The 15,501-nt window shown below is 35.6% G+C and overlaps 1 protein-coding gene across 2 annotated transcripts; it reads left to right on the top strand.

Moving 5' to 3' along the window:
• The first annotated feature begins 1,311 nt into the window (after positions 1–1,311).
• On the top strand, positions 1,312–14,522 carry LOC128210987 (zinc finger protein 484-like). Of its 2 annotated transcripts, XM_052915353.1 has the most exons (5): positions 1,312–1,386; positions 2,151–2,267; positions 3,341–3,942; positions 6,556–6,722; positions 7,787–8,608. In XM_052915353.1, exons 2-5 carry the CDS (start codon positions 2,168–2,170, stop codon positions 8,094–8,096), a joined length of 1,179 nt encoding a protein of 392 aa, XP_052771313.1. In that variant the 5' UTR covers positions 1,312–1,386; positions 2,151–2,167; the 3' UTR covers positions 8,097–8,608. The 2 variants fall into 2 exon arrangements, with proteins under 2 accessions (XP_052771313.1, XP_052771314.1); XM_052915354.1 differs by lacking the exons at positions 6,556–6,722; positions 7,787–8,608 and adding an exon at positions 10,717–14,522.
• Positions 14,523–15,501: the final 979 nt, after the last annotated feature.

Raw genomic sequence — 15,501 nt, 5'->3', positions numbered from 1 at the left:
TAGCATGTATGATACTTGTACTATGGCGATAGATAGAAGATATGTGTTGATTTCAGTGTACCGTCGTATTTCATTACATGAGTGTCATAGAAAAACATTTTTTTTCACGGGTGGCGAAGTGTATATATAAATGTATCAATAGTATAACAATATACAAATAGTGATATTGTGTTCATATATACGATCAGAACACCGTAAACTGAATCCCCGAGGGAAGACTAACTTCTTTATTCTCTTGAAATGTTGGATTCAGTGCTGCATTCGCCGGTTTCAGATTGCTTTACCACTTGCAGGGCCATGCCACAGCTCTTTGGCACATCGGTATCTGCAAATATCAGACACATAATAAAATGTATAAAAACGAATACAACTACCATCTACTACCTGTTGACAATCATTTGAGGCATACCCAACTACATTGTATATGTGTAGTCAGTCATAAATTAAGTTGATAACTAGTGCAAAATTCATGAATTAAAAGATTTTGAGGATAAAGTTGAGGAAAAATATAATCATGAATCAGCTTGAATTTTGTATCTGTATTTTTTTGGATATGTTGCAATGAGTTTCTAACAACTCCAATATTAAATCCCACCATGGACCTGTAAGATATATAAGGTTTAAAGGTCCGTGACCCCACTAATTGACTACAAAGACATATTTTGGAGGAGTCAAAATAACACATCATAGGCTATAAGAATCTCTTCTTACATAAAGACCAAATTCTAATTTTCGGAAGCGGTATGGAATTCCGGACATAACCAATTCTTTGAGCAGCACATATTCTTGTCTTTAAAAGTTCATCTAGAGATTCAGCAATCAGGCTGGCTACATTTTTTCAAATGCATTTAAATTATTATTCATACGGACTTAATTCCGAGTCGGAAGTCCGTATGAATAATAATTTAAATACATCACTAAAATAAATGATGCGAATCATAGAACAAGGAAACTATATAGTTCAAGGTAGATTATGCTATTTAAAACATAATAAACTGTATCCACGGTAATGATCTTTAGTAATTATGCAGTTAGCGGGCATGAGTCATATAGTGGGGGTTATAAATAACCGTTTCATCAGAATCTCTCGAGACTACACGCGCGAAAGCTGCACGATACTTAGTTTGCAATAAATAAAAAATATGTTATTTTTATGTACGCTGTCACAGTGCCGACTTCTCAGTTGTAAATGAAAAATGTCGGGCGTCCATCTTCTCTGTAACATTATCCTAATATTTTATGGTTGCTTGTAACCCACAGCTTCAGTACAGTATGGGTTTTCCCCCTTATTTACAAATTATGCAAAACATTCTTACATATAGTATTCGTGTTTTTGCAATCTTGGTCTTTTGCTGCATGCCCTATAATCGATCAATTTTATCGACGGTAAAGGTTCAGATTAATTAAGTTTTATTTTCTCGTCTTTTGCATTCACTTCAGAACGTAAATTCGCGAAGGCATGCAATTTTTTATTAAAATTTCTAAATTGAGCCTGCAGTGCTGCACTAAACAAATCAGAAGATCAATGAAAGATTCACTGGCTTAGCCTTTGACACAGGGGCAGGTTTCGTTGTTATGCCACCTCCTCTCCCTATCAATTTCCAAAAATGATAAAAATATCCCCTAGGCTTAAAGATGATGATTACAGAATTCATGGAATCTGAATAGATGGATGTTTAGAAGTTACCTTGACTGTTGTGTTAGTTTGATATTTAACGTAATGTTTAAAATTACAATCCAGTTAAAGGGATATTCTGTTAAGTAGACCCTTCATTACATATGACTATGTCATGTCCAAAAGGAATAGGATTATTGATTAACTGAAATGTAAGCCTAAGAAATAGCTAGATATTTTATTTTATCCCCAAAATTAAGTGTTTTACACGAAACAATTTGCGAACGCTATCAGGTTATCTTACGGCTGTACTAGCCACCATAACATCTTACCCTGGGTTATTGAAGATTGTGATGGCTTTGTTTGTGTTTCATGAAATACTTTTTCAAAGTCTTTAAAAGGCAGTCAATTTTACCAAGAAAAATCACTCCAGATATTCCTTTTGAAGATTGAAATAATGTACAGGGAAAAAGAAGATATAGTAGGAAAAAACCCATCTTATATAATAACGCATGAATATTTTATTGTTTTTTAGTTGAGCTGGACATTTAAATGATGAGCATGTACCTGATGATGCTGTATGTCACTGTGGAACAAGAGGTTGCTCTCAAGTCTTACTTCGGTGAGCAGGGCTGGTTCTTCAAGAAACCAGGTATTCTTTCAAAGATAAATTAAGAAAAAAATGTCCCAGTTTCTCGAAATAAAGTGTATACTCAACTGAGTTTATTATTTAAGGTGGTGGGATATGGTGCTCAACACATTTCGACGTCAAAAATGAAATATTTTCTAAATGTACTGAAAATTGGTCAGCATAAAGTGCTAAGCTTCTTTTAATTATTTATGTGAAATAAAATACCTTTCCAATGAAGGTTAGTGCAAAAACCGGCTATCTTATAAGACACCGTAATTTCTTTAATTTCGTCGTAAATCGCGTCATAAAATATTTAAATTTCATCGAAAAAACATGTAAATTACTATATATATATATATATATATATATATATATATATATATATATATATATATATATATACAATGAAACAAGCAGAATACATTTTCATTTTGATATTTATACACAAAAGAAAGATAAATTTGAAATATTAGAATAACTTGCAATTTTAACTTTCATTTTGTTTGTTTTTTAACGTACTCTTGCTGTATTCAACGTCAAAATAAGTGTTTTAGACGATGGTGGTCCCCCTGGCTATTTTTTGATGTATTATAGCCAAATGTTCAAACTTTCGAAATGTAAAATAAAAAATTGGGATTTTCGGACTAACTTTTGCATTATTTTTTCCTTTAAATTAATTAAATGTTGTTTTCTTACTGAAGAAAGTCACTATATATTCATAAACAGTTGAGTAGAACTTTGAGTCATAACTGTACTCAAGTTATTTCTTGCTTTAAAAGTAAAATTCTTTAAATCAACATGATTTATGGATATTCATTTAATATTGTGTGCATATGATTCAAACAAAGGAGTTCCAACCTTGCCAGGCTGTTATATGAAAAGACAATCACTTTTTGTTTTGTTTTGAATTATTGTCAATAACATTAACATAATACCAATTATGAATTTGTTAGTTTTGAACTGTATTATTTGAAAAAAGAAGCTACATTCTATTAAAAACATCTAAACAGCCTATAGATAGATGACTTCATTTTAGTATAGCTGTTGAAAGACTTGCAGGTTTGTTTGTCTCTCATATGTTTGTTCTATTACAGACATGTCAGTACTTACAGAGAATCTGGGTGGATTTGTTCAGACCACAATGAAAAAAGACATAACATGGCCAGTGGAATCTGACCAACATCCGATAGAGAGAATACTTAACCCAACAACAGGTGCTGTAGAATACCCAGAAATGTCATCCGTTAAGCGTAAAGCTCAAGAGGAAAGTATATCAACTCTTCAAGCAGCCAAACAAATTAAAGTTACCAATTCTAGTTCTACTATGACTTTTGAAGACAATTCCCTTCATGATGTTACAGAAAGTTTTGTTGATGGCCTTGTTCCAAAACTTGAACAGGAATTAGAGGAGATATGCAACAAAAATGATAGTGTTATGGACAATACAGTTGACAAAGCAAGTGATATAAACAATGGGTTCAGGACAGATGTAGGATTAATACAAACAATAAACAAGGAAGGAAAAAGGGTTACTGTTAAGGAAGAGCCAGATATTTCAGAAGATAATGACAATGTTGATGATAATGACATTCAAGTTGAAGTGATGCAAGGTGCTTCCGGTGATACCAATGATGAATTTGGACGGGCAAAGGAAAAACACACTAGCAATAGAAAAAAGAAAGAAGGGAGACCAAAGGTAAAGGTCTAACTCTTTTGACATTTTTTTAAATACAACATATATACAACATATACGGTGGCATATATATAGCATATAGCATAGCAAATAGCAGTCCCTTAAATCAATGGTGGAAACAGTTTAGCTAAAAAAACCTGCTCCTCAGGTTAAATGTTTGCTTGCACAATCTAGAAAGTTTGTCCTAGCACCAGGTAATTAATTAGATTAAGATTCAATATTCTATGAAAGCAGAAGCTCAAAAGCATCATATTATATGTGTTTATGCCATCGAAAGTGGGCACATTAATAACACCCTGTCTTTCAGTCCGTTCATGCTTTTAGTTCATCTGTTTGTCTGTCCTTCCGTTTATTCCGTGTCCGCGGCGTAACTTTGTTAGCATGATGTGATTTGGAAATAACCGGGCACAGATCGTGAACAAGAACAACCTCCCTACCCAGAATGTTAAAATCACTTTTAGAGGTTAATAAATATGTATTACTGTATTTATGCACATGAAGAGGAAGTGGTCATGTCTGGGCTGCAACTTTGAAATGCTCACGGGTATTTCAAAATATCTTTACACTGATGTTTGTCACATTAAGTCAACGTGTGTTGTACAAGACCCGATAAGCCCATGACTAGTAGGTTGTTATGTCCAGGCTGCAACTGTGTCGTGCAAGTGGGGATATTGAAATACATTTGTAACATGCCACATATGTTTGGCTCATAAAGGCGATATGTCAGGTGCAAGACACAGGTCCTTATCTCTGTACGTGTCTGAGATCCCTAACTCTTAGATTAACGCCCTGTCGATCATGAAGTTAACAATCATGGATCCTGCATATATGCCTATAGTTTATGTTAGCTCTTCTTGGTCTGTCCTGCACCTTGGGGGCATTCTTCATTTGCTCTTGTTCTATCCAATATTCTGTAAGTTCGATGATTGTTTCATAGAACTACCATGCTTTTATTATAATTCTGACATAATGATCATAATGCACCAGTCAATTGTAACCAGGCCCCCCCCCCAGGTCCGGGGGTATTCCGGGGATAGCCGGGGAAATGGGCCGTGTTTTTACCTTTCAGGTGGCCCCGCAGTGCCGGGTGAATGCGGTGGTTTTGTCTTCGCTTTGAATATAGCAGGGAATGGGCCTTACCTAGGGTCCCTGGGGTGCGGGGGCATTTGGCGGGGATTTTACCATCTGTTCGTCCCCGCAGGGCGGGGATTTTAGCCGGGGTTGGCTGGATTGAAAGTTAAAGTCCCCGCTATTCCCCAGACCGGGGGGGGGGGGCGTGGTTACAATTGACTGGTGCATAATTCTAGGATGTTTGTCTTTACAATATCGATACCTGATTTTTCATAATTTGTAATAAATCTAAACTTGTAGACGGTCGTCACTATACCTTGGAATTGAAAGGTTATTTTCATTTGTCATACTTAACGATTCTATTGCGCTTCTTTAGATTGACGCATATCCTTTAAATTGCATTCATTTTCCGACGAATGCAAAATCTCGGAATACCTTTAAAGAAGTTTGTGATTGGTCAAATGACGTTTATTCGCGGTAAAATGTTTGTGATGTCGAGGAAAAGAGCTATGTCATTAATGCCACATCGGTTCAGATAGCTTAATCAATGAAATGTAGCTTAATCTATGAAATGTTCTGTTGTCTTAGAAGCTTTTTTTAATATTGTTCTTTGATTGTCCTAGAGAACATTTGCAAATAATACGTATAAATATTATTTAAAGTCAGATGAACTTCAATACTAAAATGTTCAAGCCTTAAATTGATATATCCTAGAAATCATACATATGCTTCAGAACTTCATCATATATCAAACAATAAGCAGATAGTTATATGCATATACAAAGATGTGATAATGTTGTATTTTCTGACTTGAAACTAGTAAACATGATTTATTGGCGGGTTTCAGTCTGGTTTGGTGTATTGAAATAAAGACACTATCACTAGTGCATACAATTTACATGGCCAGATTTGGTCGACTCCTGGTGTCTACTGTGAAAGATATAAAATCAAGAATTTCAAACCATATGCAGGCATATTGACCATACATTAATGAATGGGCGTTGCATAATTCATTCATAACATAATGTATTACCGGGGTACATTCGTAATTAAGATAAAACTTCACATAAGAACATGAACTTGTTATTTAATGGTTATTTGGCTTACAGATAAAACCATTTCGGTTATTTTATTGCCGTATATATTGCTTTCCGTTTATTCCCCATACGGTAAGTCTGTTTTGTTTTGTTTGATTTTAGTGAATCCCGTGATACCATCGGTGGAGGCACAACTATGTGTTTCATACCTGGCAAAAAATACAAAACACCTAACTCCTACTTCCCAAATTTTCTCCAGTCTTATTATCAGCTTTAAATCTTATTTCATGAACGGGTTGAACATGAATTATGCAACGAAACAACCCTTAATGAATATAAGAAGTAAAATTATTTGTGATTCCAATTCACCCATGATTTTTTTCATGGTGAGAGATGTATGATTCTGATACATACACTGCACAGCTGTATTTATTGTTCAGATGATAGTTAGAAGCTAAGCTGTGTTTGCCATGTTAAATCTTATTTTCTTTTTTCGTTTTATCATTAGGTTAAAATGAGCAAGGATGATGCATGCATATGTGGATTTTGTGGCAAGAGACTGGCATCTAAGTCTAATCTAAGACAGCATGAGGCATCACGCCATGTTGCCAGCACAAAGGGATATCACTGTTGTGGGAAGACCTTCTATAGCAGGAGTAACTTTACACGGCACAGGTAAACAACTCCCTCTTTCAATCATTCGGAAATATCACTGAACAATTTTCATAGGTTGGGTGAAATGCATTTTTCTTTGATGCGCATATTATTTCTGAAGTTATTTTTTAATCGCGATGGTTTAAATGTCCGTGGGTTTTACACATATCAGTTCTAATATTTGGGTTTAATCACGGAGCTGTAATGGTTTAAAAGTCCGTGGGTTGTACACATATCATTTCTGATGTATGGTTTTAAATTGTAAGTAAATGTATATATTCATTACTCAATAAGTCTCACCCTAATTAAATATTTATGGCAGTGAATTTTATGATAACGGATGGAGTCATATAGTAGTAGCACTATCCGTCCATCTGTATGTGTGTATGTTGGTCCGTCTGTCCCTAACTATTGCTCCTCAGCTGTTACTTCAAAGAAATATACAATATCATCAGAGAGTGTGTCATGCATAGCATTTGTGCTCTTGTCTCAAAGGTCGAGCTAGCACTTGAAGTTAAATAGGCTATCATTCCGCCACGGCGAGACTGGTGCCATTCAGACTTCGAAATCTTTATTTTTATGAACGTGCCCAATTGGCAAGCATCTTCTAAAATGTACATTCCAGAATCCTTTTAAACTTGCCATAATAATATTAGGCAATAAAGATGTGTCAGCTTTGCTCAAAAGCCAGAAAGTGCGTTACAATGGATTTTTAAATCCAGGACTGAAATGTAAATTGCCTGCCCTGGAGGACATGATGTAATAACGGGGTGTTAACTTGCCCGACAGTTTTTCATTGTCCTGGGCTTTGGGAATGTTGTCTACTTCGAAGACTGGGCATTTGTCACATCATGTTTTATAGAAGAGGAATGGTAAAATGTAGTAATAAATATTTGATAACACAGAAACAATGCCATAACATGTAAGAAAGCGTACCATACATTGTTGTAGATGTCGTTGCACTGAGCTAAGATTGCAATTATTGTATGAAGAAGTAGGAATTATAACAGCAAGTGTTGTACTGTATGCAGTTGTAAAGTTATTTAATATAATTAATCAATTGAAAAGTTTCTTCGTTGTTTAAGATGCAGTCAGCATGGAGAAAAGAAGACTCACGGCTGTGCTAATTGCAGCAAATTGTTTGCAACAAATGCCGACCTAATGAGACATATGCGGAGGGAAGAGCGCAGGAATGACCAAGTATGTGACATCTGTGGCGCCGCTTTGGTTGACAAGGCAGACTTTGACGCACACATGGACAAACACAAAAATAATAAAAGCCAGATGTGTAACATTTGTCGAAAAACATTCAGACACAGGTCAAGTTTGTCAAGACATAGAAAAACACATGAAAGCAAATACAGTACAACTCCTGCAGAGTCAGATGAAACGTGAATTGACTGTGATGAGTTGCTTGTATTTTCGTAGGTAATGTGGTGTGTGATTTTAATGAATTTGAAGATGAGTATCACTTTAGTTCTTTTTGGGTAAGTGAACACTAGGCCCCAATTTCTCGAAACTTCTTAATCTTAACAGGCTTACGTAGCTTATTTCAATTACTCAAAATACATACTTGAATGGAATTTTGATAAATGAAAAATGGTTTAATTTAACTAACATTTAAAAAATTCTTATCTAAAGTATAAAACTCTTAATGAAGTAAATATTATCCAAATTTTTAAAAACAAAAATAGTGAGTTTAGCTTAATCCTGTTATAAGGGACTTGAGAAGTTTCGAGAAATTGAGGCCATATGTTAAAGCAAAATGATAATAAACGTTATTATAGAGTTATGATATAAAAATATATATTGGAATCATTAAGGATTCTATGTACTTCATTGATGAATATATAAACCAGATTATTATTTGGGACATTGTAATAAAAGTTGTTACCTTTAACATTTAGAATATTTAAGTCATGTTTTACGTCATGTTTAGATATTAAATACTATATATGTATGCAATCTGCATTAAAGTTATTAAACAATGAGTCTCTTGTTTTCAATGATTATTCTTAGAAATAAATACGCTTATGTAACTAGTACAATGTACATCGTGTATAACATATATATCAAGTTTTAGTGTTCAACGATTTTAACTGTTAATAACTTCTGCCATTTACGATTAATTTACTGCATACTCTAAACTAATATTTCATTCTTCACATATACCTATGTATATAAAGAGGATATCTATCAAGTTCACCATAGATACAAGTATTACATGTTTTTGGCCTAACATTGAACAGTCCCTTGCAACTTTCAGGTGTATTCTCTCTATTTATTTTGATTTAGAATTCCCCATATTTCACATGCATAATTTAAAACAGACAAAACAAAATCATCAAACAATTGGCAAAAAGGCTTTTTGGACTATTTTCATAATCTTTGCATTTCCAATTATATGTTCTTGATATATAAGGGGGAAACTTCCCTGTATAGTTGATAACAGTTCGAAGGTAGTTATCGATGACGTTTCCATTGTTGGCCCAACGTAAGGTGGCTTATAATCCACCACGTTTACGAAAACCCATATATTTTGTTTTATTGGTATTTACTTTAAGCCCCCATGTATTACAACAGTCGTAGTATGTGTCTAAATGATCTTGCACTTCTTTAGGTGTTTTACCGACAATTATCATGTCATCTGCAACAACATTAACATTAGTACTATATCAACCAGATTCAGCATTATTTTGTATATACAACTCAAAGTCTTCAACAAAGACAGAAAACAAAAGAGGGACCAATAACTCCCATTGGCTGAAGCCAACAACATAATTAAACTACTCAGAATAATTGCAACATGATTTGATACAGGATTTAAATCGTTGCTACATATCGGTATAATTCTAAGAAGCTTGCCGTATATTCCACACTCATACATGTAAGCCATACTGCATTTTTATATATGGAAACAAAATATTTCATCAATATTCAATAAAAGGACGAAGAACAATAGGCCAACTTTGAAACATATTTGAAGATATTCAGTTTTCAGTTACTAAATGTCTTTCTCAAACTTCTTATCTTTTTTGAGAGTTTGACAACATTTTTATTTTTTGTCTTGAAATGAACTAATTTTTTGCATTAAAATCAGCAAACCAGTGATATAAGACTGCTGACAAAAGATCAGATCGCAGATTTTCATATTTCCGTTTGAAAATTAATGTTTTATGGCTAAAACCGGTACTATCGGTTTATGGAAAATGCATAAAACACAATTATACTTAAATATAAATAAAAATCTGCTATCTTTTTTTTGCCAGCAGTCTTATACCATGAGTACAGTTTTGAAAGCAAATATTTTCCCCTGATGAACTTTACTTGGCACATATTAAAACAGTTCATGCAACTATCTGCTTACAAAACTTTATGTCCTCAGATGTTGAACCAGCTAACCCAAACACAAAACGTGAACTATATGTTTGTTGCCTATTATCCATACATACATGCTCTTGATTGAAAATGACCACAAGAGCCATGCCAGTAGAGCATAGGCCCTCATGGGCCTCTTGTTGTAAACGCACAAGTATTTGTATGACGATACAAAGTGTCGCAAATCACGAGGAGTGTTAAAACTAAAATACCAAAAGCTGAAACCCACCAACAAATTGTGATATTGTGAAGACCCCACTTTTCATTAGCGTAAATAACGCGATTAACGGCATGTTGTTGGGTGATTGGTTGATTGAAATTATCACGTGTGATGTTATCAATGTATTGTAAAAATGTCAAAATCTCACTTTTGTATAAATCCTGGTGGCCTTACGGTTAAGGTGCATGTTTATATTTTCTGTTTTTCTTGACTTGACTGGCGTTGTTTCGCACCCCAGTTAAACCAAACTACTTTTTGGGATTTTGTTACGACATCATAGAGTAAAATGATGTTAAAATATGTGTTTTCATATACATTACCGAGTAAAATAATCTTTGGGTCAAAATCATGAGTGAGTTCCCTTAAATGATTTGCAATGGCAGCACATTCTTCACTATATGACTGGCATACTTTCAGGCTCCATCGGAAGCGTTCTGTGTATGCCGCTTTTGTGGGAAGCAGTTTCGTAACAAGTCCACGTTTCGCCAACACGAGGCAAGACACGCAGGGACAACCCCATACAAGTGCGAGATATGTGGGAAACAGAACGTCTCAAAGACAGCTCACACACTTCACATGCAGAGGGTTCATATAAAAGAGAAGAAACATGTGTGTGATAAATGCGGTAAAGGCTTCACTACAGAAGTTGGTCTTAAACTTCACAAGGACAGGGAGAATAAAGTGTATAAATACAAGATATACAAATGTGATCTCTGTAAATTTGCAACTGAGAAGAAGTCAGACCTTGATGATCATTCGAGCAAGCATACAGGGGTCGGACATCATATGTGCAGAATGTGTGCAAAAACTTACCACTTCCGGGCAAGCCTGCGAGTTCACATGACGCGTGCTCACAAATTGGACAAAAATAAAACTTGACTTTTATGTTTTCCAAATAACTGCTTAACTTCAGGGGAGATTTGATATGTTGGTTGACTGTACAATGTATTCATTACTGAATAGTGATACAATACTGCTATTAAAATATTAGCTGTCTAGTACCTTTCCACGATCCATCATAGAAGTTGCCTTTACAAAAAAGGTTTATGTGGATATAAATCATATTTCAACGTTTTTAAAAAAGTACATGTATTTATAATCGATATAACAAACATTAACACTGAATGTTAAAGCTGCACTTTCACAGATGAAATGTTTTGACAACTTCTTTTATTTTTGTCTTGGAACAGCCAAATTTTGCGAAAATCCATGGAAACCTGTAAAATAAGATTGCTGACGTAAAATTAGATCGCAGATTTTTATATTTCAGTTCAAAAATTGATCTTTTATGCATTTTAGCTCTACTGGCCAAACAATTGCTTGTGGACACGATACAGTCTGCAATTTTGATTGTATCTCGATAATACTTGTACAGTATTTAGATATCTATTAGAGCTTGGTTCCTTTCGAAAACCAGCCAGATCCGCCCATGCATGCCTAGATTATGGGCCTTGTAAGTTTTAAAGAAATGCTCTTTTTAGCTAAACTATTTTTAGCAAAGTCTGCATGAGCGGACTGTGTATTTTTGGCCAAGTTTACATGTAATGTCAAGTCTAGTTGTAAAGGGAGACAACTTTCTTTTTTGGTTCTGCAGTTGATTTTGTGAATTACTCTGCCTTGTTCTTGTTGAAAGGTCGAATGCCATTATTTTAGCTGTATTGGCCAAAGCGTCTGTAGTTCGCATTTATCTAAACAAAATTGGTTGCGAATATTTGTTCAAATTATGCCTCCGGGGTCATTACTGGCCACGCCCCAGGGTTCACAGGTTTGGTATACTTAAATTGGGAAATGTTTGAAAATCGTTTTGTGTGTTTGCGCATCCATCTAAGCACAGAGTTTGTTCAAATTATGCCCCTGGGGTCATTCTGGCCACTCCCCGGGGTTTACAGGTTTGCTATACTTAAATTGGGAATGTTTGAAAATCTTTTTGTATGAACCAGCTATGCAGACACTTAGTATTTCGAATACGGCATAATATAGTGGTCGGCTACCATGGTTGTTCAAATTATGCCCCTGGGGTCAAAACTGGCACTGTCCCGGGGGGGTCACAAGTTTCATAGAGACTTATTTAAGAAATATTTAAAAAAAAATCCTGTTTCAAACCACAAGGCTCATACCTTTGATATTTGTTGTGGAGCATCATATGATGACTCTCAAGCAAAACAGTGCCCCAGAGTCCAAGCTGGCCCCACCCATTTTGACCTTTTATTTTTATTTTTAAAGCTACAGCAATGATATTTGGACCATGTGTACAGTTTTGCAAACTAGCATCAATGTTGTCCTCGGATGACCTTGATTTTGACCTTTTGACCAACTTTAATGCCCCCGAGGGTGGGCATATTAAAATCGCACCGTCTGTCCGTGTGTCTGGCTAAATAAATCGTGTCCGGGCTGTAACTTTCTCTGGTATGAACAGATTCTAAACTAACTTGCCACATGTGCTCGACATACAAAGACGATGTGTCGCGTGCAAGGCCCGTGTCCTTACCTCTAAGGTCAAGGTCACACTTAGTGTTTATTCACAATGGAGTGCTGCATATAAGGACATAGAGTATAGGTTGTCGTGTCCGGGCTGTAACTTTCCCTTGTATGGACAGATTTTAAACTAACTTGCCACATGTGCTCGACATACAAAGACGATGTGTCGCGTGCAAGGCCCGTGTCCTTACCTCTAAGGTCAAGGTCACACTTAGTGTTTATTCACAGGAATGCTGCATATAAGGACATAGAGTATAGGTTGTTGTGTCCGGGCTGTAACTTTCCCTTGTATGGACAGATTTTAAACTAACTTGCCACATGTGCTCGACATACAAAGACGACGTGTCGCGTGCAAGGCCCGTGTCCTTACCTCTAAGGTCAAGGTCACACTTAGGTGTTTATTCACAATGGAATGCTGCTTATAAGGACATAGAGTATAGGTTGTCGTGTCCGGGCTGTAACTTTCTCTTGTATGGACAGATTTTAAACTAACTTGCCACATGTGTTTGACATACCAAGACGACGTGTCGCGTGCAAGACCCGTGTCCTTACCTCTAAGGTCAAGGTCACACTTAGGTGTTTATTCACAATGGAATGCTGAATATAAGGACATAGAGTATAGGTTTTCGTGCCGGGCTGTAACTTTCTCTTGTATGGACATATTTAAAAATAACTTGCCACATGTATTTGACATACCAAGACGACGTGTCGCATGTAAGACCCATGTCCCTACCTCTAAGGTTAAGGTCACACATGTTTATTCAAAATGGAATGCTGCATATAAGGACATAGAGTGTAGGTTTTCGTGTCCGGGCTGTTACTTTCTATGGTATGGACAGATTTTAAAATAACTTGCCACATGTGTTCGACATACCAAACGACGTGTCTCGTGCAAGGCCCGTGTCCCTACCTCTAACGTCAAGGTCACACTTACATGTTTATTCACAATGGAATGCTGAATAAAAGGACTTAAGAGTGTTGGTTGTCAAGTATGGATGGTATATTTTTAGGTTCACAGGCAATTTAAAATAACCTGCCATATGTATTTGACACGTAACGGCAAGATCAACCTTTCATGTACTGACCTTGTTCATAGGTCAATGACACAATCGGGGGCATTCGTCAAATACTGTGACAACTCTTAGTTTTTTTAAAGCTACAGAAATGAAATTTTGACCATGAGAACAGTTTTGAAAGCAGTTTGTTTTTTGTCAGATGACCTTTACTTGGCACATATTAAAATACAGTCGAAACTCGTTGGCTCGATATCTCATGGCTCGATATCCTCGTTGGCTCGAACCAAATTAAAAGGACCGATTTTATTTACTCTTTGTTCATATAATTTTCGATCGGATGGCTCGATATCTTGAGGGTCGATATTTCTCCACGCTCGAAGTCGTTTTCGCGGTCCCAAACAAGAATTTCACACTTTGATTTGTTTGCTTGGGTCGATGTCATTTTCGCGGGTTCAGTTAAGAATCTCACACCTTGATTTGTTTGATTGGCTTCATTTAGCACAAGGCGCTAATCGATTAAAATTGCTTGACTGATATTATAATTATTATCGAATTTAAATGGTTTAACAGTTTGAATAAACATGCCATCACTTTAAGTTCTGTCTCTTATTGTTATCCATCCCTAAATTACTATGCATTTTGAAATAACTTTTAAGCTATGTTTGTGTTACCCACTATTTACAATTGCATAAATGTATTTTTATTATAAATAAAAAAATAAAATGATGTTTTTTAATAATCGAATAAGTCATATTACGAAATTAAGGGTGCCTTCCTTCTCTTGCGGAGATAGCGTAGCCAATAACAAACGAGGTAAATAAGACTTTATGTAACAAATGAAAAAATAACATTCTGTAAGCAATACCGCTTGGCTCGATATTCTCGAGGCTCGAAGTACTTTGGCCGGTCCCTAGAATATCGAGATATCGAGTTTCGACTGTAGTTCATACAAGTAATCTGCTTACAACACTTCCTGTCCTCAGATGTTGAACGTGCAACGTTTTCAGATAACTCAAACACAAAATGTGAACTATATGTTTGTTGCCTTTTACCTATACATACATGCTCTGTATTGAAAATGACCACACGCTAGTAGAGCATAGGCCCTCATGTGCCTCTTGTTCTTATACCGTTAGTAACGGTTAAGGCCATAAAACATAAATTTTTGAACGGAAATATGAAAATCTACGATCTGATTTTTTGTCAGCAATCTTATATTATTGGTTTGCAGATATTTACGCAAAAAATGGTCTTTCCAAGACAAAAAATAAAAAAGTTTTAAAAAATGGTAAATCTGTGAGAGTCCAACTTTAACATAAAGTGACCTGAATTTCTTTAATGGATCGATAACTCCGTCATGTCTTATGGAATTCAATGTACACTTAGCCTTTCATTTCATCAGGCCAGTGGAAGAAATGCTGAACTGGGATGCCTGGTGAACCCACCTAGAATTCTGATGTCATTTATTAGCTTGTTGACTGCAATAACACTTTTGGTTGAATTTGTACAGATTCCTATAACCTGCACAAAACCCTTTTACTTAAATCATTTAGAATGAATATCGGGGTCGTCCATAATATATGACATGAGTGTTTATCGGATACTTGTTACATATACCAATGATTTTTCTTCAAAATATCATTCGGAGCTCCTCGGCCATTTTTTCAAAAACAACATCGGATGTATTTGGACGGTTTACATACTAAAA

This window comes from Mya arenaria, chromosome 12 (assembly GCF_026914265.1).
Source record: "Mya arenaria isolate MELC-2E11 chromosome 12, ASM2691426v1".
Lineage (NCBI taxonomy): Eukaryota > Metazoa > Mollusca > Bivalvia > Myida > Myidae > Mya > Mya arenaria.
This window is presented reverse-complemented; position numbering and strand designations above follow the sequence as displayed.

Excerpts from the sequence above, each read along its gene's own strand:
- LOC128210987 (XM_052915353.1), top strand. The coding sequence starts at position 2,168 with ATGATGAGCATGTACCTGATGATGCTGTATGTCACTGTGGAACAAGAG. Across the intron at positions 2,268-3,340 it reads CTGGTTCTTCAAGAAACCAG|ACATGTCAGTACTTACAGAG; the intron begins GTATTCTTTCAA and ends GTTCTATTACAG. Across the intron at positions 6,723-7,786 it reads AGTAACTTTACACGGCACAG|ATGCAGTCAGCATGGAGAAA; the intron begins GTAAACAACTCC and ends TCGTTGTTTAAG.